This window comes from Condylura cristata, unplaced genomic scaffold, assembly GCF_000260355.1.
Source record: "Condylura cristata isolate star-nosed mole 26May11 unplaced genomic scaffold, ConCri1.0 scaffold00005, whole genome shotgun sequence".
NCBI classification, from domain to species: domain Eukaryota; kingdom Metazoa; phylum Chordata; class Mammalia; order Eulipotyphla; family Talpidae; genus Condylura; species Condylura cristata.
Window position 1 is genome coordinate 305,558 of NW_004567106.1, and position 23,639 is coordinate 329,196.

At 38.8% G+C, this 23,639-nt stretch overlaps 1 protein-coding gene across 4 annotated transcripts in view; it reads left to right on the top strand.

The window, feature by feature from the left end:
- Positions 1–23,639, top strand: part of LOC101632396 (cytochrome c oxidase assembly factor 1 homolog) — an 89,610-nt gene that overhangs the window by 58,231 nt on the left and 7,740 nt on the right. For all 4 annotated transcript variants that reach the window (XM_012720890.1, XM_012720891.1, XM_004677098.2 and 1 more), the window contains 2 exons: positions 15,273–15,372; positions 17,356–17,504. In XM_012720890.1, coding sequence (XP_012576344.1) covers positions 15,288–15,372; positions 17,356–17,504 — 234 coding nt within the window. In that variant the 5' untranslated portion in view covers positions 15,273–15,287. The remainder of the gene's footprint in view (positions 1–15,272; positions 15,373–17,355; positions 17,505–23,639) is intronic.

Consider the following 23,639-nt stretch of genomic DNA (forward strand, 5'->3'; position numbering starts at 1 on the left):
TCCCATAACAACTCAAAAATAAAAGTGACAATTCACCATTTCTCAATTTAAGATTTGAGACTGTTTCTCAATTTCCACTGATCACTTAAAACATTGAAGTTGGAGTAACCTAAGAAATCCTCATTGGTCTATTTATGAGTTGGCTTCTAAACTGGAATAGGATGTAGTTAGCTTGAATCTTCTATGTTTGTTAGTTATTCATATCATTGAGGCATAGATCACCATGAATAGCTATTGGTAACTTGTGTGTGTGTGTGTGTGTGTTTGGTAGTTCCTTCATATTATGTATTTGATGACATTACAGGCCTGTTAACCAGACTAAAGATTCCTCTGTCTCCACTTTATCCCTAATCTCTTAAAACCCGTCTCCTATACAATTTTTTGTTCATGTACTTTCATAGTGAAGTTTTCAATATGCAGTGGAAGAGAATGAAAGAAAAGTACTACTATATTATATTTCAGGGTTATGTTGCTGTAGTAGAGGTGGTTTTAAGAGGAAGCCTGAAAAAGTTGTGTTCTTAGGTGTAAGGTTAGTGGAAGGACCAGACCCAGAAATTGGCCACCTGCAGTTTCCACTAACTGCCTGCAGCTCGACAGTACCTAGAACTCCTCTTGTCCCAGTCAGCTCAAGCTAAACCACATCCTGCTTGCTGACTAAATTTTTACACCTAGTTACCCACACACTTGGCAGAAGCCCAACTTCAGCCCTATAGCTCTAACCCCAATCTCCTATAGGGCATGACTTCTGTCATACCCTCCCTTGGGCTGCAGAACCTCACTTGGACTGAAGTCCAATAACCCTTTCTGGCTGAGACAGCATGACTCCATTGTTTCTGTGGCAGCATGGGTCTTCTGATGATTTCTAATGTTAGGATTTCACATCACCAGATTAGAATTCATATTTTTCTGTTGAAGAGAAAATAAAAGTATGTTTCTGGTGACATAGGAATAAATTCTCCTGATAACATGGGAAGAAGGAATTACAGAAGATCCCAAATCAATCTGGTATGGTTGTACTTCCTGCTAAATATCATAAATTCAGTCATGTCACGTATATATCAGCCTGTACACATCAAATCTATCCAAATTAGGATGTGAACAAAATCTCACCATTTAATAGATAGTGACAGGAACCAAATATAAACAATGTATTCTGCCATTTTAAAAAGATGCTCTATTTTATTTTTGCAAAGATTGTAATCTTAATGGAAGCTAACAGATCTGTAGCATAGAAGAAGGATGCCATTACTTAAAAATGGGAGGGAACGGCCCTCCCTGGTGGCGCAGCGGGTTAAAGCACAGCACTGAGAAGCTAAAGCCACTTCCGATGAGTTCGATTCCCGCCTGCCCCAGAGGTGACCCCATGGCGTGGCAGACCTCTCCTGACCCGCCCGCAGCTCCCCTCAGCAGTGTACTTCGTCGATCTGCCTGTAATGTTCCCCACTCTATCTCTGGTGAAGCCTCTCACCGCCCCTGAGCCTCTGGCCTGTACCCCAGTTCTGTATGCACAAATAAATCTTTAAAAAAAAAAATAGAAGGGAAGACTTAAGAATAATTTTGAATATGACATATTGTGGTATTCAGAAGACAATTGGAAAATGTCTGATTTTATTCATAGTAACATAAAATAGGAATTTTAGGAAATCAAAGCAGGTTTTCATAAGAAAAAATCAGCATGAGATATTGAAAGGAGCTTGAATGAAGAAAACTTAAAATAAGAAAAGTGAGAAACAGGAAAATGCAATAGCACAACAAAAGTATGTAATGCAAGTTGGAAATAGCAGCGTTGATCCTAACAAAAATCCTATGTGAAGTATTTAAGGTTAAGAAAATGATGACAAAGTAGTGTAAAGGCTGAAGATAACACAGACTGAGGGCAGAATAGCTAATGAATAATGTGTTTCTAAAGGGGAATTCAGATTAAGTGTAATAGAAACAAATAAAAACAGGCAAGCTTTCTGCACTGAAAAGGTTCTAATTCTACCGGTCCAAATGATAAACTTCATTGAGTTTTAGGCTTAGTTAATGAAACTTGATCTGAATTCTGGTAATGTTTATAATATTTAAAGATAAGTACTAGAATTCAGTCTAGATTGAAAAATAGTTTGCTCTATTAGCACAAATGCCGGGATTACTTCACTGTAGGTTTTTTTTTTGGGGGGGGGGGCTTCCTAAAGCTACAATTTCAAGATTGGTTCTGGAACAGTCTAAGCCATATGTCATCAAATGTTTGTTCTGCTTTCTATCTCTATTTCTTCCATTTCTTTTGAAACTCCAATTAAATAAACATTGAACCTTTGCATATCTTCTTTATATTCCTTACCCTCTTGTGTGTATTTATCATCCTTGTGACCTCTGTTCTGAATTGATATGTGAGCTGGTAAACTAGCTCTCCAAAGAATGAAAAGCCCCAATATATAGCTTTTGTTGATTTCCATAGTGTAAATATTCAATTGATTGCAGTTTCAGGAAATCAGAATGACTTTGCTGATGAAGTAAGGAGGAGCTGCATGTCATTGACTCACAAGGCTGGTGCAAGCCAACTCTAATGTATCTGTAGCTTTTTCCCTCTCCATTAATTGTCTAATCTGCTTTTAAATTTTCCCATTTGCTTCTTAATTTGGGTTATTAAATTTTACTTTTGGTTCTAGCTTTTCCACGTTTTCAAATCTAAGTGACTGCTTTTAGTTTAGTTTTTTATGTAAAATTTCAACATGTCCTTTATTCTGTGACAGAAAACGGTTATTTTACTGTCTATATCAGATAATACAATTGCTAATGTTCTTTCCAGACATTATCCTGTCTACTAGTTCTTTCATTTCCTCTTTAATCTATTGTATAATATCTGATCATTAACTGGGGCCTGTGTTTTGACAAATTTATGGAGTTTATTTGTAGGTCCACAGAGTAGATATTTAGACAATTGTATATATTTCCAACTAGCACTTAAGAGTATTCAAGCCTGAAATCAGCCATAAACCTAGTTCCAAGTTTGAATAAGAACAACTCAAACTCAAAAGTCACTATTACAACTTATTCTCATCCTAAGGATATAACCATTTGGGATTTTAGTTTATTGTAAACGTCTTGGGTTTAATGACCTTCACTTTATTTCTGTATTGGTCATCCTGAGTCATTCAAAACAATAGTCTTAATTTTTCAAGCTCAGCAAAGACCCTTTATAGGAAATGTGGCTTCATAACTGGCTTTCCATAATCATCTTTCATTCTCCTTCAGTTATTTTTTTGTTACTGTGGTGCATGTACTTATGTGTGTGTGTGTGTGTGTGTATTTGTGTCTTCTCAGTCACAAGCTGGGGTGGGTGAGGGAGAAAATAGGGGCTGTTCCCTGGGAGGCTCCTTTGTTGCTGTAGATCAAAACATCCTATTTTAGTTCCTGTTTACATTTAACCCTTTGTCAAGGTGGTCTAGGGAATTAACCTAATCTGGCCATAATGTCTGCCTGCTTTTCTCAGTATGATACTAGTTTTTCCAATATGTTCCTTATAACAAGACATTTTAGTGATGAGATACCCCCAGTATGATTCTACATTTTATGTTGACCAGCAGGAACTTTATTCCTAACATTCTGAGAAACATTCTGAGAAAAATGGGGGCTGGGGAATCCACATGTGTGTTATATATGTGTCTTATGTTTTATTTATATGTATGTTTATATAACACAAAATTTAACATTTTAAATAGTTTTCAATTTAGTGGCAGTACATTTATATTGCTATGCAACATCACCACTATCCACCTGAACTTGTTCACCTCAAACTGAAGCATTACCTATTAAACAATTTTCTCCTTTGTCCACTTCACCCAGTTCCTGGTAATCACAGTTCTTTCTGTCTGTGTAAATGTGACTATTATAGGTACCCATATAAGTAGAATGATATAAAGTTTTCCTTTTTTTTCTGGCTTATTTCACTCATCATAATATCTTAAAGGTTCAGTCACATTTTTTCTTACATCTAAAAATTTAATCTTAGATTTAATTCTTAGATATAACAAATCTAAGATTAGTTATACCTAGGAATTAGAATTAAAGTTGATGTTTACTTTTACAGTATAAATTATGGTGGTTTTAATGTTATTTTTGTAAGTTTTCAACTTTCAGGAGGAGAGAGGAAGGGACTGTTAATTTTTTTTTAATATGGTATTTGTATGTGTAAATGTCACATGTAGTGTGTATTAGGGAAGAAGACAACCTGAAGGGCTTCTTGTACAAAAGGTAACAATCTAAGCATACAAAGTATGGTATCTGTTGAAAAATAAACTTGGCTAATGACCTTTAAAATACTTTTAGGGGCTCCCTGGTTGTCCAGGGGGAAAAGTCTCAATGTTTTCAACCTACCACCAACCACTGCTATGTAAATTCAATCTTTGTCCAGGGAGTTCACCTACAGGGCACGACAGACCTCCTCTGTTTCTCCTGCTCTCCCCTTAATGGTGTATTTAGTAGGTCTACCTGTTCTGCTCCCCATACTGTCTGTGGTGAAGCCCCCCACCTCCTGCACCTCAGGCTACTTCCCAGTTCTTGTATGCATGAATCAATTAAAATAAATCTTTAAACAAACAAAAAAGGCCTACCTTCAACCAAAAATGCTAACATTTGATCAGCAATTTTGAAAGTCTAATTCTTAATCTATAGTTCAGCTACGAAGATCACAGACTTGGTTAGAATAAGAATGGGGATGTCTTCTCTTAAAAGACCTGAAGATAGGGCCCTCCCTGGTGGCGCAGCGGGTTAAAGCACAACACTGAGAATCTAAAGCCGCTTCTGCATGAGTTCGATTCCCGCCTGCCCCGGAGGTGACCACATGGCGTGGCAGACCTCTCCTGACCCGCCCGCTGCTCCCCTCAGCAGTGTACTTCCTCGATCTGCCTGTTCTGCTCCCCACTCTGTCTCTGGTGAAGCCTCTCACTGCCCCTGAGCCTCTGGCCTGTACCCCAGTTCTGTATGCACAAATAAATAAATCTTAAAAAAAAAAAAAAGACCTGAAGATAGGCCCTGATTGTTAACTAAATTGTTAATGTTTACTACCTCTGTGACTAACTCAATAAGGCCTATTTATCTGAGAAATTTGTCCTTATCTATTTATGAGAAATCAGAGTCTCTAACTTCTGGATTACCTCAGGCTGAAATTATGGAAATTATGGCATGTTGCTATATTCTTTCTATTTTAACAAGAAATGACTTACTGTCAATTTTTCCACAGTAGCATTACCAGCAGTTTGATCTGTTTTGGTAATTCTCTAACTCTCACTTAAAACTTGCACCTTAAATTTTGGGAAGCAAGAAAAACAATCTTTCTGTTGTATTAAATGCTTACTGCTTCCCAAACAAATTAATATGAAGTCAAGATAAGTATCAGAGTTTCTGTTTATGTAATATGTAATATATGAAACAGGAAAGAAAAATGTTATTCAAGATTGAATTTCCTAAGAATAGTTTGATGTTTATCTAAGACCACTTTGGTCATTGAAGTTTTATACTCTATAAGACAGAAATGTTAGGCTATTATGAGATGGGGAGTAGTTTTCAAAACTCTTCTAAGCCCCTTTTCTACTTCTGAAACTCTGACTGTCCTGGGGTAACAAAAGACAGGAAAAGTGTAAGATTATAAAAGAATTCACAGGTAGATTACCCATTATAAGCTACAAATTGTTTTTAAGGTAGTATCTCCACTGTTCTTCAAAGCAGTACAGCAGAATTAGTAAAGGCCCAGAAAAATGAAAAGAAGAGTGAACTAGGTGTTTAGACCCTCCTCCCCTTCTATTTATCTACCTATGTATTTCTTTACATTATACACTGTAATGTCCCCATCAAAAATACTATTATCCTCACTTTTAGATAACATTTCTGTACCTTTTTCAAAGTGTTTTCATGTGTTTATTTATTTTTTGCATTGTATTATTTCCAATTAAGCTAAAATTGGTTTACAATACTGTATATGACTTTGGAGTTTCCCACCTCTTCAAATGTGTGTTGTTAACACATGACACTCACTACCAAATCCTTCACCAGTCTTTTGAACTGCTAATCCCCTTTGTTACCATCCCTCACTCTCCACTTGAGTAGCTACACTTATAAAGTCATATTTCTTGGGTTTACTTTGGTTTAGGTTTGTCTGATCCTTTGGTTATTTCTTTATATTACATCTATGAGTGAAATCATATAGTATGCATCTTTTTCCTTCTGATTTATATCACATAGTTCAGTCCCCTCAGTTTCACTTGTGTTGAAAAAGTTTTTTTTGTAATAGTTGGGTAGTCTTCCATTGTGTGTGTGTGTGTGTGTGTGTGTGTACTCCCATTTCTTAATTCACTCATCTTTTGAGCTCTTAGCTTGGCTAATGTAAATAGTGCTGTAGTGAACATAGAGTAGTTTATATTTCTTTAAATTGGTGCTGTTTTGGATAGATAAGTACCTAGATGTGAAATTGCTGGATCACCTTGTAGGTCTATTTTTAACTCTTTGAAACATCCATACCGGTCATCTATCTGAACCAGTTTACAGTCCCATCAAGGGTTTGCTCCTTTTTCTCCACACCCTCACAGATACTTCATACCTGATTATAGAGTCTTCTTTGATTTATTAACACTTGTTTTGTGACAAATACATGGTCTTGCCATGGTAATTTTATGTGTGTACCTGAAAGGAATGTGTAATCAGCTTTTTGACAGTGCCGTGCCCTAAAGTCTATTAAACCAATCTGATTTAATTCTTCATTTAATATAGTTTGCTTATTGATTGTCTAGTTGATCTATCCATTTGATATAAGTGGGGTGTTTCAGTCACCTGTTGTTGTTTAACTGTCAGAGTCTGCTGTTAAGTTTGTTAATATTTGCTTTATGTATTTGATGTTCCTTTGTATGGTGTATATATATGTTGATGAGTGTTATGTCCTTCTGAACCTGTAATCTTTACATAATATCCATCCCTGTCTCTTGTTACACATTTTAACTGAGAAGTCTATTTTATCTGCAGTAATTATGACTTCCCTTTCCTTTTGTTGGTTACCCTTTGTTTATAGGATTCTTTTCCAGCCTTTGAGTTTGTGTTTATTTTTGTAGATAAACATTCTGCAGAAAACACAATGTTGGGTTTTGTTTTCTGATATGGTCAGTGACTCTGCTTCCTGATTGGTGCAATCAATCTAAAGTAGTGCTCTAGCAAGGTCAAAGGAAGTTGCAGAGGTACAGGGCAGGTCACTGTCTATAGGTTCTCACCCATAGCTCAGTTATAGACCACTTATTGCTTTGGGAACAACACAATGGAGTTTATTTAGCAAACAGGGGAAACTTTTCTTTGAAAAGAATTATTTATTTATGCATACAGAAATGTAGTACAGGGCAGAGGTGCAGGGGTGTGAGAGGATTCACCAGAGATAGAGCAGGGAACAGAACAGACATAGTGACAAAGTACAATGTTGAGGGGAGCAGTGGGTGGGTCGCAGGATAGGTCTGTTGAACCATGTGGGTCACCCCTCTGGCTGGGGATTGAACTTATGGTGAAGCATCTGTGTCTAGATCCATAGTGCTGTGCTTTAACTCACTGCATCTTCAGGGAGAGCCTGGAAACAGAGTTTCTAAGACCACAAGTGACCAACTTTGTTACTATAGATAGTATTCACAGAATCCATTTGTCCCAAACAAATGTTTCCTTATGTCAGATGTCTCAATCCTGTCAATGAGGCCCTGGAGCACTTGGCATACCAGCATATAGAGGAGAACCTGGATCCAACTAACCGTGGCAAATGGAGGAACTCTCTGAATGATACCACAGCAGTTTATAACAATAGCCTTTATATTGGTGTTAGGAGGTGGTGTCAGACACACCAATGTTAACAACTTGTGAACTCACTGATGTGAAACAGTAGCACATTATTTCTTTGAGACACCAGGTCAATGCCTCTGGTGCTCTTTTCAGTTGATGTGAGAAACAGGGATTGAGGCAGATGCAGTGGTAGGGTTTCTGCAAATGTCTTCAGCTTCTATTCTTTATTCAGAGGTCAGCTGCTGATCCTCCATCTCCAGAGGCCAGGAACAAAATGCCATAAATTGTCTCTTGCCCTGCTTATATCCCTTTTCAGGGACCCCTACCATATATGACTGAATGGATCATTTAGTATTATTCAGATTGTTATTTTTCCAATCTGAATAATTAATTAATGAGCTGATCTTGAACTCAATTGGTCATTTTACAATCTAGGTACTAAATATGAAAAGTAAAAGCTTAGTGCCTGCATAGACCCAGTCTGCTCTGAGGTTAGACGAGGTTTGTGTACTAGAATCAAACTCTGTACAAAGTGCCCCTTCAACTCTGCACCCAGTGAAAAAAAGGCATGCTGGAGTGAGGGAGCGTGATGTAACACTGAGCTTGTTCCAGCATGGGGTGGCCTTCCTTGCTGCTGCTACTCCAGTGGAGCTGCGTGTCCTGAGTGGTATGGCAGGGCAGAGAGCCATTGCCAGCAGCCTGAGTCCCAGCATAGCTGCTGACACCGACAGTGGTGTGCCATAAAATTCCCACCTGCTGTTGCCTGCTGCACTGGCTGCTGGCTGTCAGAGCATCCTGGGTGCTACCTGATGGTAGCAGTCTCCTGGAACCTGCTTTAGAGGGTTGGAAGTTGGGGGAAAGGTCTAGTGTTCAAACCCAGCTAGCACTGGGGCTAGCCATCATTCCCAGCTACCAGTCTCAGCACACGCAGGTGGGTCTCGTGAAGCCATCTTGGAGCCACCCACTGCAGGGTGACCTTGGTGATGCCCAGAGGAAGTGCATCTGTGCAGCAGTTGGGAATATTCCCACTGCCACTGCATTATAGGAGCGTTAGGGGCTCTCATGCTCAAACCTGGCTTGTACTGGGGGTGAGGCTGTTCAAAGGTGGCATAATCTGGTGGCAGGAAACTCCTACTTCTGCCACTGCTTTTATAGTTCTACATGCCAGCTACTAACTCCACAAACTGGGGCAGTAAGCAGGAAACCACTGCTATTGCCAGTGGGCTTTCAGCCACCTGTGCTGGCTGGCCCTCCAGCTGTACATGTTGGTGGCCAGTGGCACTAACAAAGGTAGAACATCCCACAGTTTAGGCAACTGGAAAGAGCTTGCTTTGTCCTGTGGTTGTGCTGCAAGGATCTAATTTTGTGTCCATTTATGTATGATGGCTTGATACTGCCATTTTGTCTTAAGTATCTGCTTTTATTTATTCCCTTAGTCAATTTTTATTTTTTGTGGACTTTCTTACCAATTTTAAATAGGTTAACTCTAGTATGAAATGTAATAAACCTAGGAGAACTGGGTTGACCAGTAGGTGTACCCTCACCTGTCCACTTCAGAAGGTAAGCCACAACTGAAAAGGAGACACTAGGAGAGAAACAATAGTAACAGGATTTATTTATACTAGAAGGGAGAAAAGGAAAATAAGAGAGAGAGAATTTATAGGCCAGCATGTGGCAAGATACTACCTGTCCTACCCTCGTAGTGCCCTCTGAGGCAAAGACAGAGGTCCAAGCAAAAGCTGCATGTGGCAGTCTGACAGCTTCTTCACAGATAGTCCTACTCAGCTGGTTTAACTGACAAAGCCCCAGCAGTTTGCCAAAAATCTCATCAGTTTTATTTTTGAAACTTCAGGGGTTTTACTAACAAAAGCCACAATTCCACCCCTATTTTTCATCAGCTTCACCTCACGATGTGAAGTCTGAAAAGCTCCACCCTCTACCACTGAGTTTATGAGTGTCACCCACTGAGTATTCACATTTCCTATAAACAACTAAGAAAGAAGTAAGTGGGGATTGGCAGATGCCTAGTTCTGGCAAGCTCTTTCAGCTTTTCTTTGCGTGGGGAAACCTTAATTTCTCATATCTGAAGCATTCTTACAGCATCTAGTATGCATGGCTAGAAGGTTTTATTTACATAGGGCTTATTTACATAGGAAGTGGAAAGAGAGAAATAAGAATTTTGAATATGTCATCCCATTCTCTCCTTGCCTATAGTGGGTCTGCTGGAAAATCTGAAACCTTGATAGAAGTACCTTTTTGAGTAACCTTTTTTCTCTAGTGTTCTTTTTTCTCAGTGTTCTTTTTCTTGAATTCTTACTAGTTTCACTACTGTGTGTCTTGATATATGTCTTATTGCATTTAAATAACCAGGTGTCCCTAAATTTGTAGATTTATGTAATTATTAAGCAAAACATAGCTTAGTTTTCTTTTTCTTTTTGCACAGAAGAATTGCAGTGTATACCAGAAGTGTGGGGGACAGGAGTGGTGAGAGGATTCACCAGACACAGAGTGGGAAGCAGAACAGGTAGATTTACTGAAATACATTGCTGAGGAGAGGGAGTAGCAGACAAGACAGGAGAGGTCTGCTGTGCCATATGCGGGTTATAACTCCCTGGCCAATATCAAACTTAGGCCGTAGTGGTAATAGAACTGAGACTTTAACCACTAGGCCACAAGGGAGGACCCTGTGTAGTTTTGTTTCTTTTTGACATTTTACAGAAATAAAGTCTTGGTTTTTTAATACTCATTTCTTTGTGTAATTGCCTGCAATGTTTGTTTTTATTGCTGTCTAATTTTTTTCATAATTATGAAAATTTTAGGATTTTTAAAATTTCTATGAAGAATGTCATTGGGATTTTGATAGGGCTTATGATGAATCTATAAGTGACTTTTAGTAGTCTGAACATTTAATGATATTAATTATTCTGACGGTATCTGTCAGGATGGTAGAAAAATGAAGACACTAGCCTCCTTTATATGTTTGTAGCCAAATCATATGTAAACAAAACAGTGGTCCCTGCATAATGAATGAGTGATTGTTCTACACATCAGGACAGACCAAATGTTTGGAACATTAAAGGCAGTGCATTTTAAGAGAGGGAAGGGTGATTTCTATACAAAAGTCTCACTGCTGTTGTTGGTTAAAGGATTCACAACCACACTGGGAAGTATAGAACTGAGCAGTACACTGGAAAAGGGCAAAGTTACCCATCTCCTCATGGGTAAAAGTCTACCCAGAAGGGATTGGCCCAAAGCAAGGCCTGGAAGCCCACCACAAGTCTAAAGCACTTTCTGGTGGGGGCCCATGAAAAGGTTCAGAAATGGCCTGACAAGTCTGGGAGGAAAAGAGCAAAATCTGTACCAAGATAAATGCTGCCATAGTCAGCCTCTGCACTTCTCTCTCACCCACATCTGTTTCAATCAGTTCAGGTCCAGGAATCAGGAGCCTCTTCTTCACATGTCTCTTTTTGCTCCATGTTCCTTTCTCAGGTCACCTTCTGGCTCTCCATCCCATTCCTTCTCAATCTCCTCTCTTCTCTGCTCAGCTCCACCCTCCTTCTGGGTGGGGTAGGGAACCTAGAGCCTCCCCTTTTTCTGGGTACCACCCTGTTACAATCCCCGCTTTTGATTTTTAATACCACCATTTCTATGGTGGTACTGATTTTAGGGTGCAGTCCTAAGAGATAGTCATGTTAAGGTTTCCCATGTATGCAAAAGAAGCAGCCATCAGTCACCAGTATTGTCCATGAGTGCCCATATACGATGGCCATTACTGGAAAATAGTTCATCAGTACATGTTAAGAGACAAAAACTTATGGTATATACATCAAAGTTGTAGGAACAAACAAAATCTTTAAAAACTGGTTACTTTTCAAAAAACAAGTTTTCTCAACCTTGATCCCAACTTTACCCAACAATATGCAAACTATTTGCAAACTCAAGCTACTCTTTTTTTTAGCTATTTTTCTTTTTTTGCATAAAATCACAGGGCAGAATAACTAAACAGCAATTTTCAGTTGGCCTTCTTGGAATACGCCATCTAGTATCAGAGTGAAATGATGTCCACTCCATGTAGGTTTCAGGAACAAAGTTGGTCTCAACAGACTCAACCTGGGGTTTCCTCTTCTCGAGGTTACCAGATAGTCTTCAGGAAAAGGGGAAGTTCCAGGTTCCCTTCCCCACCAAAAAGGAGGGTGAAGCTGAGCACAGAAGAAAAGAATCTGGGGAGGAGTCTGAAGGGGAAGGAAGCAGGATGGAAAGCCAGAAGGTCACCTGAGGGAAGCACAAGGAGCAGAGAGACATGTGAAGAAGAGGCTCTTGTTTCTTGGTCCGGGACTGGTTGAAACAGATGTTGGTGAGAGACCCATTGGGAAGTTAACTATGGCAGCATTTATCTTGGTTTAGATTTTGCTCTATTCTGCACAGACTTGTCTGGCCATTTCTGACCTTCTATGGGTACCCACCAGAAGGTGCATTAGATATGTGCTGGGCTTTCAGAACTTGCTTTGGGCCAGTTCCTTTTGGGTAGACTTTTACCCACAAGGGGATGGGTAACTTTGGGTGTTTGATTTAGAAACTGTATTCTTAGTCTTCTGTGTTGCCCACGAATTGTGTTAAAGTTCCTTTCTGTTAAAGGTCTTGTATGTTTGTCTTGATGCGACAAACCTATGGGTGCCCCTCTCCCTGCCTTGTAAACAGATTCACTAATAGATATTTTTGATAGAATGTTGGACCTGCTGGTGGCACAGCAGGTTAGGATGTAGCACTGCAATCTAGCCGCAGCCACTTCAGTGCGAGTTCAATCTCCTTTCCCGGAAGTGATCCACATGGTACAGCAGACCTCTCCTGACCCGCCCACTGCTCCCCTCAGCAGTGTACTTCATTGATCTGTCTGTTCTGATCCCCACTGTCTCTGGTGAATCCTCTCACAGCCCCTGCCCCCCTGGCCTGTACCTCAGTTTTGTATGCATAAATAAAAAATTAAAAAAAAAATGTTGGACAACCTTTTAGTAATTCTTAATTCCCTTTAACCAAGGGCAAGTCCCTCATGCTGATTGCTTACCTCATGATTAGCCTGAGTTAAGAATAAAAGATTACTCACTGCTTTTGCTATAGAAGTATTCAGTTATAAGATTAGAAAGGCAAATCTAGGTTACAAAGTGGAACCGATGGGGTTATGCTTAACTTTTAAATGCTAACTTCTTTGCCTTTTATTGGGCAGTGGGGAGTTAAACAGTACATCTTGGGCCCTCCCTGGTGGCGCAGCGGGTTAAAGCACAGCACTGAGAAGCTAAAGCCACTTCCGATGAGTTAGATTCCCGCCTGCCCCGGAGGTGACCCCATGGCGTGGCAGACCTCTCCTGACCCGCCCGCTGCTCCCCTCAGCAATGTACTTCGTAGATCTGCCTGTTCTGCTCCCCACTCTGTCTCTGGTGAAGCCTCTCACCGCCCCTGAGCCTCTGGCCTGTACCCCAGTTCTGTATGTACAAATAAAATAAAATCTTTAAAAAAAAATACATCTTGAATGTATGAAACAAGAAACCAGGCTGGCTTTGAAAAAAAAAATGACTTTAATGTAAAATCTTTAATTTCAGGACAACTTTCCTTTTATTTTTCAACAAAGCTGGGCCATGAAGTGGCAAAAGATAGTGAATGTTCTCAGGTCACACTATGCACTAGAACACATTACACATTAGAACACAGTATATTTCAGGTGTCTTCTGTTTAGTGTTCACTTGTTTTTGTAACCTCAGTTGAGGAATCAGGTAGCCATTCTCTACTACATATGGGAAGTACCACATCAATCATGCACTCACTCCACCCTGTTAAGCTCACCTGCATTTTAAGCAAGATCTGACTAATGCATTCATTAGAGATGTTCTCACCACTTTCATTATGAATCAAATGGCTCTTCCCAGTAACTGACTTTACAGTAACCTTTGATAAACATTCTTACAACAGTAGTTACAGCTCAGTTGGGGTTTCAGCCTAATTTTTTTAGTTGAACAAAACAACATATAAGTAATATCAAGTTTCACCTTCTAATTTGATATTATCTCAATTTAGAACTGGTTAACATTAACCCTAAACAATTATCAATTCCCAGAAAGAATGTCCATATGAGGAACTTTCTCCCACAGACATGTTAATGTATCCATTTACTTTCAGGTTTAGAATGATTAGTTAGACCGTTGTTATTGTATGCCATATCATAGCTGGCAGAGATGCAGATGGTGAGAATGTGTTTATCTTGACTAATAGGTCCAGCCAGTGGAGGAACTAATTTTATATCCAGTTCTTCTGAAATGCAGTGCTAGATCATTTTCATTGTGTTTTCTGAAGAAGCACATACAATCTAAGGTTAAACTTTCAAACTAGAACATAAGCTCCAGGGCCATCTTTTCCTTTATCTAAACCAGAAATCTCCTTATTTGCTCCAAATCTCATTTCTTTTTGGAGAGATGTCAGCAAACAAAGACATCTTTGTTTGAAAAATGCAAACCACATTGAAGGTGAAGATAGCTTAGTAACAAAAAGTAAACTGGAAGCTCTATCTATACATATTTTGTGTTTTGTTAGATTTTGTTTTCTTTTTCAATTTTGTTGTCAACATTTAAAATTAGGACAGTTCATATAAAAATTTAGGAGATCCTCCCAGACGTGGCCCATATAACACTCCTTTGCTGGAGCTGGAGTGAAGCTATCCCTTGGCTGGATAGTGCGTTCCTACCTTTTCAGTGTGTGCTGTCATTTATGAGGCTGGCCTTGGGGCATTTATTGTGCTTCCCAATCTAAGCCTGTCTCCTACTCTGTTTTATGGCTCAGAACCTTGCAGCTTTCCCAAATGGTCCAGATTGAGTGTTGTGAGTAGTTGGTTAAAAGGTCACCTGAAGGGAGGACAATTGGCTCCAGCAAGGTCCTTGCCCTACCTGGGCCTTTCTGAGACAGGATGTGCAGGAAGGGTGAGTATGATGTGCAGAGAGGGCTGAGCTGGCTCTTTTCTAGCCAGTACTGGGCCTGAAAGTCATGACCACAATTTCCTCATCCAGGAGGTGAGACATTTTTTAAATATGAAAAAAAAAAAAAAAAAAAGCCAGTCAGCCAGTGACAAGACCAGCTCTTGCCACAGAAGGCTAAACTTCCTGTTTACCAGTTGACCTGCAGCAAAAAATGGTTGTGCTTTCTGACCTTGCTGGACTTGGCACACAGGCTGCTTTTTGTTTATCAGGAGAAAAGGGCTGAATGCTTGCTTTGTGTTCAGCCATCACCCCCATGGCCTAAGCCCTGGATACAGGCAACATGAGGGAGATCAGTTTTGCTTTAGTTCCAGAACCAACCCTGACATTTTAAAAGGAATCAAACGATGGAAGGTGAATTCCTTGCCGACCTTCTCCTTAAGCTTTTCCAGATCCTGTGGGGCCTGGTCCCTGACAAAGGCCCTTAGCACAAACCTGAATCTAAAGTAAATCTCATATTTTGTTTTTAAGTCTTTAGGAAGCAGGATGCCAGTACCTCTGAGAAAACTCTTCTTTTTGACTGGTGTAATGACTGCTGGGGGCTGTACCCTTGTGTATTACCTCATACAAAGTAAGTAATGTCTATGAACCTTTGGAGCCATGGTCTCTATCCTTTTTGCTCACATTCCTTCATCAAAGGAAATATTTTAGATGCTGTTTTCAAATTAAAGAAGAGACAGCTATTTTGGAAGCCAGTACACATTTCTGTTCACTATAGCTGCATCCTTATTATATAACCCCAGCTTTTCTAAGAGCCACAAGGAATAGGGTGCATTTGCATAAGAAGCCTTGGGAAAAAGGAAGATGGACTTTTACTCTGGTATAGACATAGTGGAGATTTGTCAAGCTTTCTATGACTATATAAAGAACAGAGGAAAAGATATATCAAATGGTTCAGAGGTGGAGAAGCCTGGCCATTTCTCAAGTGTCCACACCCTTTTTGTCCTCCCATTTTCTGCTGTTAATTTAGTTAAGATGGTGACCTTAGGCAAGGTTCTCGGATAAGAGCAGAAAATAAAAAGTGCAAGATGCAAAATCCAATCAGCTGCTGCTTACATCATTACAGAGCACAAATTTCAATTTAAAGATAGCTTATACTGTTACTGTAAGCTACCAAGACATCAGTTACAAAGCAGCAGCAGTTTTCATTTATTATTTTTATTATTTTTTTAGATTGACGTTCTTTGGAGCTCCTTTATGCTAGTCCATCTTAGTTCCTTACCCTGACTTTGCCATATTTTCATATCCTAGGGACATTGGCATCACCAGCACATAGGCACCAGCACAGTGTCCTCACTAGCAATTCTTCCCTATATCCTCCAGAGCTGGCCCGAAGGTCCCTGAGTCTAGAGATGGCCCAAATAGAAATAATTGAGACTGAAGTACCATATAACTTTCTTTCTTTTTCTGAAAGGATGGGCAGGTCTAGGTGTACTTTGGGTCAGGGTCTGATAACTTTTGCAATAAAGACACCCAGCTATGGGTGGGTAAAACCTGGACTTTGTGTGATCTGGTGGGTGAGTCCTTTGCCTTCCTGAATCTCAGTTACCTTATTTCTGTGATGAGGGCTGATATTAATGCCTTTGCATAATCAGTCTTACAACATACGAGATCCCAAGAAATACAAGATGTGAAAGGGTGAATACAATGTTTAGCCACAGAAATCACTCAATAAAGATTAGCCTTTTGAACTCATCTTCTCCTCATTTTCCTGTCATGATTGGCATTGTATTCAAATTGTAACACAGCTTGTATCCCCATTCCTGAATGGCAGCACTACTGGGATGTTCCTGGCTTCTTCAGGCTCGAGTGACCTTTTACTTCCATTACTGTGATCAGGCCTACAGGAGAGAAGTGCTTTCTTGTTACCAAAACAAAACCCAATTTGGGAAACCTATGTTTGTATTCCTCTATGTGTCACACTGTACACCTTTGTAGAGGTGCTTCTTACAGTTCCTAGTATTATTACCTACTCAAGAAAAGCAGCTGAGATTAAGAGCAGTTAATAAATTTTATCTATATGAAATGTTGACTTACATTTCTAACCTTGACAAATGAACATTCCTACTTCTCGACGTGAAGCTTTTGTTTTTGATGATGTTGTGTCTTTTTATGCTTATTTATCAGTACATTCATTTTAGTGGAAGGAGCAATGTTTAGGAGTTAAGAGTCCTAGCTTCTGACCCCAATTTTGAAGTCATGGAATCAAAAGGAACATTAGAAAAGATCTGATTAGTTTCCTTTGATGGACCAATAAAGAAATGAAATTAAGTAAGGAAATGAGAAATTAAAAAATTGGGGTACAGAAAAGTCAAGTCCTTGCCAAGTGTCATCTGCTATCTCCCCACAGATACTGACTTTCTATATTTTCATTTAGGAGTCTTTAAATTTAATAATTTATAGTAGATGGTCTCTTAACTATTCCTCCATCTAGTTTCACATTTGTTTCTGTTCCCATGCTATACATGAATTATATCATTTAACTTTATGTAAAGAGTCTACCTGGACAAGTTCAATAAAGAAAAAAATCATGACAACTGTCTTTCCTCCTTAGAAACTTTTTCCAAGGCTTCTTATTACCAGTTGGCATTGGAGCAGCTGCGTAACCACCCCTCAGCACTGGAAGCTCTGGGCACTCCGCTCAGTGTACACTATCTCCAACTCACTGACAAGTACAACTTTGTGGACATTGCTGATGCCCAGGTAACATACCACACTTGCAAACTTCAGGCTTGGGGCTTACTAAGCAGGTAAAGGGGCTGCTATTACCCAGAAAGAGTTTTGAAGGTAGTTAGCATAAGGTTTGGGATGTGGAAATTCCAAATCCTGGATAAAACTGCCATAGAATATTCTTAGCACTTTTTAAAACAGCACTATCGAGTCATTTATTTTCATGTATTTTTCTTCCTTTCTGTGAAATTGATATGGCCAATGCACTGTTTGCATTCCTCAGATTACCATATTGAACTGAAAAGTGTAGTTAGCTGACATTTCAGCTATGAACTTCAAATATATCTACATGACTCAATAGCCCATTTAAATCTAAACAGTTCTTTAACTTTATTTTAAAGCTTTTTATTTACATATCTCCCACTGAATTCCAGTTAATTTTAAACTCTATCTTTTTAATAGTTCAGCTGATAAAACTCATCTGAATACAGAAATGTATTTGTTCTTCTATTTAACAAGTATGTTTTGAGTATATGCCAACCTAGAAGAGTGATTCAAACTGTGTGGGGAATACAGAGTGCAGGAGTCTTTCAAGGGAGTTTATATAATGGCTTTAATCTCCATAGTGAGACAGGATGATGCAAATGTGGTAGTAGAGGCCCAGGAGGGAGTGGTTGTAAAATAAAATGAATGCCTGACTAAGGAGCAGCATGCACATTAGACATGTGACCTTGTTCCAGGCCAGTCTGACCTTAGTAATAAAGAGGGTCAACTGATGGAGGATGTGCTTAAGTAGGGAGGAGTAACTACATGGTGGCTGCACCACCAAGTGATTTGTGTGTACTGATTGTGTGACTGACAGAAACCCAAAAGATTTTAAAAATGAGATTAGGAATGTTATTAAAGGTTTTGTTTCTATTTTCTTACCAAAGCAATCCATGCATAAGTAGTCTATTAAAATTTTTGCATGTGGTGTTATTTTATGATTTATTTATTTTTATGTAGTGGTATACATACACTGCATGATTTGAAAGAATAAATTCACATCTCACCTGATGTAACTTACCACAATACACCCAATTCCAAAGCACCCTTCATCATTTACCGTATATTGGGCACCTCTCTCCTTTAAACCTTCTCTTTCCCTCTAATCACTTCAATTCTGCATTTTTTTAAAGATTTTTAAAAATTTATTTATGCATTCAGAACTGAGGTACAGGCTAGAGGTGCAGGGACGGTGAGATTATTCACCAGAGACAGAGTGGGGAACAGAACTGCAGGCAGATCAACAAAGTACACTGCTGAGGGGAGCAGCAGCTGAGCCATGTAGGTCACCTGAGTCATATCGGTCACCTCTGGGGTGGGGATCGAACTCATGCTGAAGTGGCTTTAGCTTCTTAGTGCTGTACTTTAACCTATTGCGACACGAGGGAGGGCCCTGGCCCTATTTTTAATTTTTTTTTTAAAGATTTTTTATTTATTCATATAGAACTGGGATACAGACCAGAGATGCGGAGGGTGAGAGGATTCACCAGAGACAGAGCAGGGAGCAGAACAGGCAGATCTGCTGAGGGGAGTAGCAGGCGGGTCAGGAGAGGTCTGCCTCGCCATGTGGTCACCTCGGGGCAGGCGGGAATCGAACTCATGCAGCAGTGGCTTAAGCTTTTCAGTGCTGTGCTTTAACCTACAGCACCACAAGGGAGGGCCATTTTTAATTTTTTTAACAGTGTTTTTTAATTTTCCTTGTAAAGGTCTGTCACCACCTTTGTTCATTTTATTCCCAGGTTTTTTTTGTTTTGTTTTGGTTTGGTTCTTTGGGTGCAGTTATAAATAGAATGGTTTTCCCAATTTCTTCAATTTAGACTGATTGCATATAAAAAGGATACTGATTTTTAGATACTGATTTCATAACCTGCTACTTAGGTAAACTGGTTTATTGTTTTAGTTTTCCATGGGTGTTTTCTTCATATATATATATATATATATATACACATACATACATACATACACACATATACATATATATGTATACATATGTATATGGATGTGTATGTATATATACATATATACATACACATATATACATATATAAGTATACATATGTATGTATATATGTGTATACATACACACGTATATGTACACACACACACACACACATATATATAAAACCATATCACCTGCAAATTATATGGCTATACTACTACCTTCAAATTTGGATTCCTTCTATGTCTTTTTCATGCTCAGTTACTTGAGTTAGGACTTCCAGTATTATGTTGAAAAGTAGTGGTGATTTGGACATCCTTGTCTTTTACCAGATCTTAATAGGAAGGCTTTCAGTATTTCACCATTGAATGATGTTATCTTTGGTTTTGTCAAAGATGACTTTCAGAATTATGTTAAGATAGATTCCTTTTATCCCAAGTTTTTGAGAATCTTTAAAACAAATGAATGTTGAACTTTATTAAATACTTTCTCAGTATCTATTGATATGATCATATAGTTTTTATTTTCCTTTTGTTAATGTGGTAAATTACATTATATAAACTTCAAATACTGATCTTCCTTGTGTTTCTGTAATAAATCCCATTGGTCATGGTATATAATCCACTTGATGCATTAGTGGACTCAGTTTCCTAAGATTTTATTGAGGATTTATTGCTTTTTTATGTTGTCTTGATTTGATTTTGATGTAAGCCTCATGTAATCCATTTATTTGGTAGTATTCTTTCTTTTTCAAATAAGTTATACAGGATGGGTAGTAATTCATGTTTGAAAATTTGGTAGAACTTGTTTGTGAAACTATCTGATTCTAAACTGTGGTTTTCTGAGTCATGAGTACCCTTTCTGCTTGTAATTGTTTTGTCCAAGTTGCCTATTTCTTCCTTAGTCAGCCTTGGGTGATTGTATAATTCTAAGAATTTTTGCATCTCACCTACCTTGTTGAACTTGCTTGATTATAAATATTCACAGTATTCTTTAGTTATCTTCTAGATTTTTGCTACCTGTTATAATTTCTCCTCTTTCCTTTATGGACCTATTTATCTGAGTTTTCATTCTCTTTTCCTTTATGACTTTAGCTAGATGTTTATTTTTAATTTTTTTTAAAGAACCAGCTTTTGGCATTATTTATGCTTTACATTTTATGGCTTTATTATTCCTCCTAACTTTGAGGTTTTTTAGTTCTTTTTCTAGTTCCTCGAGTTGGGAAATTTGGTTTTTCTTTCAGCATTTTCTTGTTTCTTGATGTGAATATTTATGGCTATATACTTCCCTATTTTATTTTATTTACATTACATTTTGTGTTTCTTTATCTTGTTATGCCAGATTTCAAGTTTCCCAAAGACCACCAACGAGCCAATTCCAATGCAAAGCACACAGAGGTCTTTATTGCAAGCTCGAGCCTGGGCTCCCAACATACGTCGATGCAGTGGCCGAACATGAGAGCCCCGAGCTCAGGGAAGGCAGGGTTTTCATTACAGAAGTGGGGAGTTTCAGCTGAGCAGAGGGGAGTTTTTAGCTCAGCAGTACATTGATTGGTGGTCATTGAAAAAAGTTACCTTGTTTTAACCTGGTTGGTCTATGCATGTTAAGATGTGACCTTCACTACTCGACCCAGATGCCTTAGGATAGTGCTTTCCTGATATGTATTGGTTACTTGCCTACTTGCTAATTGGCTATTGCTATGGGATGAACAAGATTAGGATATTTACAGTTAAACTCGGCCTTGCGCCTTGTTGATAACCGAAACTTAGTCCTGGCTGGTTGAGAAGCATTCTGGAGCCTATCAATGCATCAGTTTGGTATTTCAATCTCAGTTGTAATCCCTATACCAATTCACCTGTGTACCATCACCATATCACCACAGTCCAGTGCACTCTTTCTACCCCAGTTCCGATCCTGTTCCCCCTTCCACCCCTATAAAATGTGTCTGGTTTATAGTTGTTCATTGTTTTCATTTTTACTCTATTATATTTGTTTTTCTCTTTCTCCCCCCAATCCCTTACGCTCCTGCTATGAGAGAAACCATCTGGTATTTTTCTTTTTCTTTCTGGCTTATTTCACTAAGCATGATCCCTTCCAGCTCCATCCATGTTGCTGCAAAAGGCATGAGTTTATCTTTTTTGATTGCTGAGTGATATTCCATTGTGTATATGCACCACATCTTTTTAAACCAAGCAACCAATTTTTGGGCATTTCGGTTGATTCCATGTCTTCCCTATTGTAAATAGAGCAGCAATAACCAAGGGGGTGCAGGTGTCCTTTTGAATCAATGTTTTTGTGTCCTTTGGGTATATACCTAGGAGTGGGATTGCTGGGGCATATGGTAGCTCTATTTTCAGCTTTTTGAGAAACCTCCAAACAGCTTTCCATGGAGCTTCTGTACAGCAAGAGAGATACTACACAAAACAAAGAGACACCCCACTGATTGGGAGAAAAATATTTACACACAATACTAATGACAAGAGACTGATCACAAAGGTACAAAAAGAGCTGATTAAACCCAACAAAATAAAGTGAACAACCCCATAAAAAATGGTCAGAAGAGCTACAAAGACACTTCTCCAAAGAAGAGATGCAGAAGGCCAGCAGGCAAATTAAAATCACAGTGAGATACCATCTCACACCACTGAAAAAAGTCACATATTAAAACAATTAGCAACAACAAATATTGGCAAGGATGTGGAGAAAAAGGTACTCTCCTACACTACTGGTGGAATTTCAAGCTGATATAATTCCCTCTTAATATCATTTTTGCAGTACCCCATATGTTCTGGAAAGTTGTGTCCTTATTATCATTTGTTTCAACTTTCTTTTTAAAAATTGTTTGAATTTTTTTTATAGTGTATTTCTAGTTTCCTATCTTTATAGTCAGAAAAGATTATTAGCATGATTTGGCTCTCCAAGTACTAGATGTTTGGCTTGTTGGCCCAGTATGTGGTTGATCTTTGAGAATGATCTTTGTGCATTTAAGAAAATTGTGTATTTAGGTTTTCTCAGGTGTTTTAATATATATAGTCTAGATCTTAGTTTATGGCTTTTGTGTCCTAGTTTATTTTCTGTCTTGATCTGTTGGTGAGAATGGGGTGTTGAAGTATCCTATCACATACATATTTTCTCTGATACCTATTTTCAGATTTAATAGTAATTGTCAAATGGAGTTTGGTGTCCCCTTATTAGAGGGTCAGGAGAGGTCTGCCGTGGCATGTGGATCACCTCTGGGGCAGGTGGGGATCGAACTCATTCAGAAGTGGCTTTAGCTTCTTAGTGCTGTGTTTTAACCCACTGTGCCACCAGGGAACGCCCTACAGTTTATTTTTTTAAATATAGTTTCAATCTCAGTATTCTGTTTGTTTATATGTTTTCCATAGAATTATTTTCCTTCATTGTCTCCTCATACATTGCTGATATGTTTTTCCAGGTTTTGTTTGTGTTGTTAAAATTTGTTGACTTTCTTAATTATAGCACTTTGAGTTATTCCTCTGCCAAGAAAAATTCTTCCATGTCAGTGTTGTTGGCTCCTGGAGATTGATTTTCATAATGACTTGCTTACCTCCTTCTTTTTCCTTACCTCCTTACCTCCTTCTTTGCTTTTGGCTTTGCTCTGCTATTGAGGGGCTTCTCTTGGGCATTGGTCTCTCTCTCCCACTAAATTGGATATTTATTTGTTGGTGAGTACAGTAGCTGGAGCCCTTCTGAGCACCCATCCTTGTGAGCAGCAGGCAGGTAGTCCACGCTGTAAGTAGTTACAGCCAGTTGGTGAAACTCCATAGCACTTTACCAGCAGAAGAACAAAGTGACACTCAGGGAAGTTCTGGAGATTCATAATGCTAGCAGAACCAGAGGAGTAATCTCTTAAGGCTCTGGGCTCCAATTGTGGGAGTTACAAACTTTTTATACCTTTTACAAATTTTGCAAGTATAGCAATCAAAACAGTTAATAGTGGGTTTAAAACTATGGAATGAGAAAGTCATACTGCCAAGTCAGCAGTTTTGTGGAATTTTTCTGGGAGACTTCCATCCAAATGGCAAGTCTGTTTTTCAGACTTCCCCATCAACCCCCCTTTCATGCCGCTGAAACATTTCTTCTCAGAGGCATAATCCTCTATCTCAAGAGTGCCTTTCACTGGCTGGTACAATTATAACTTAAGTTTTGTCATCTAGATAGAGA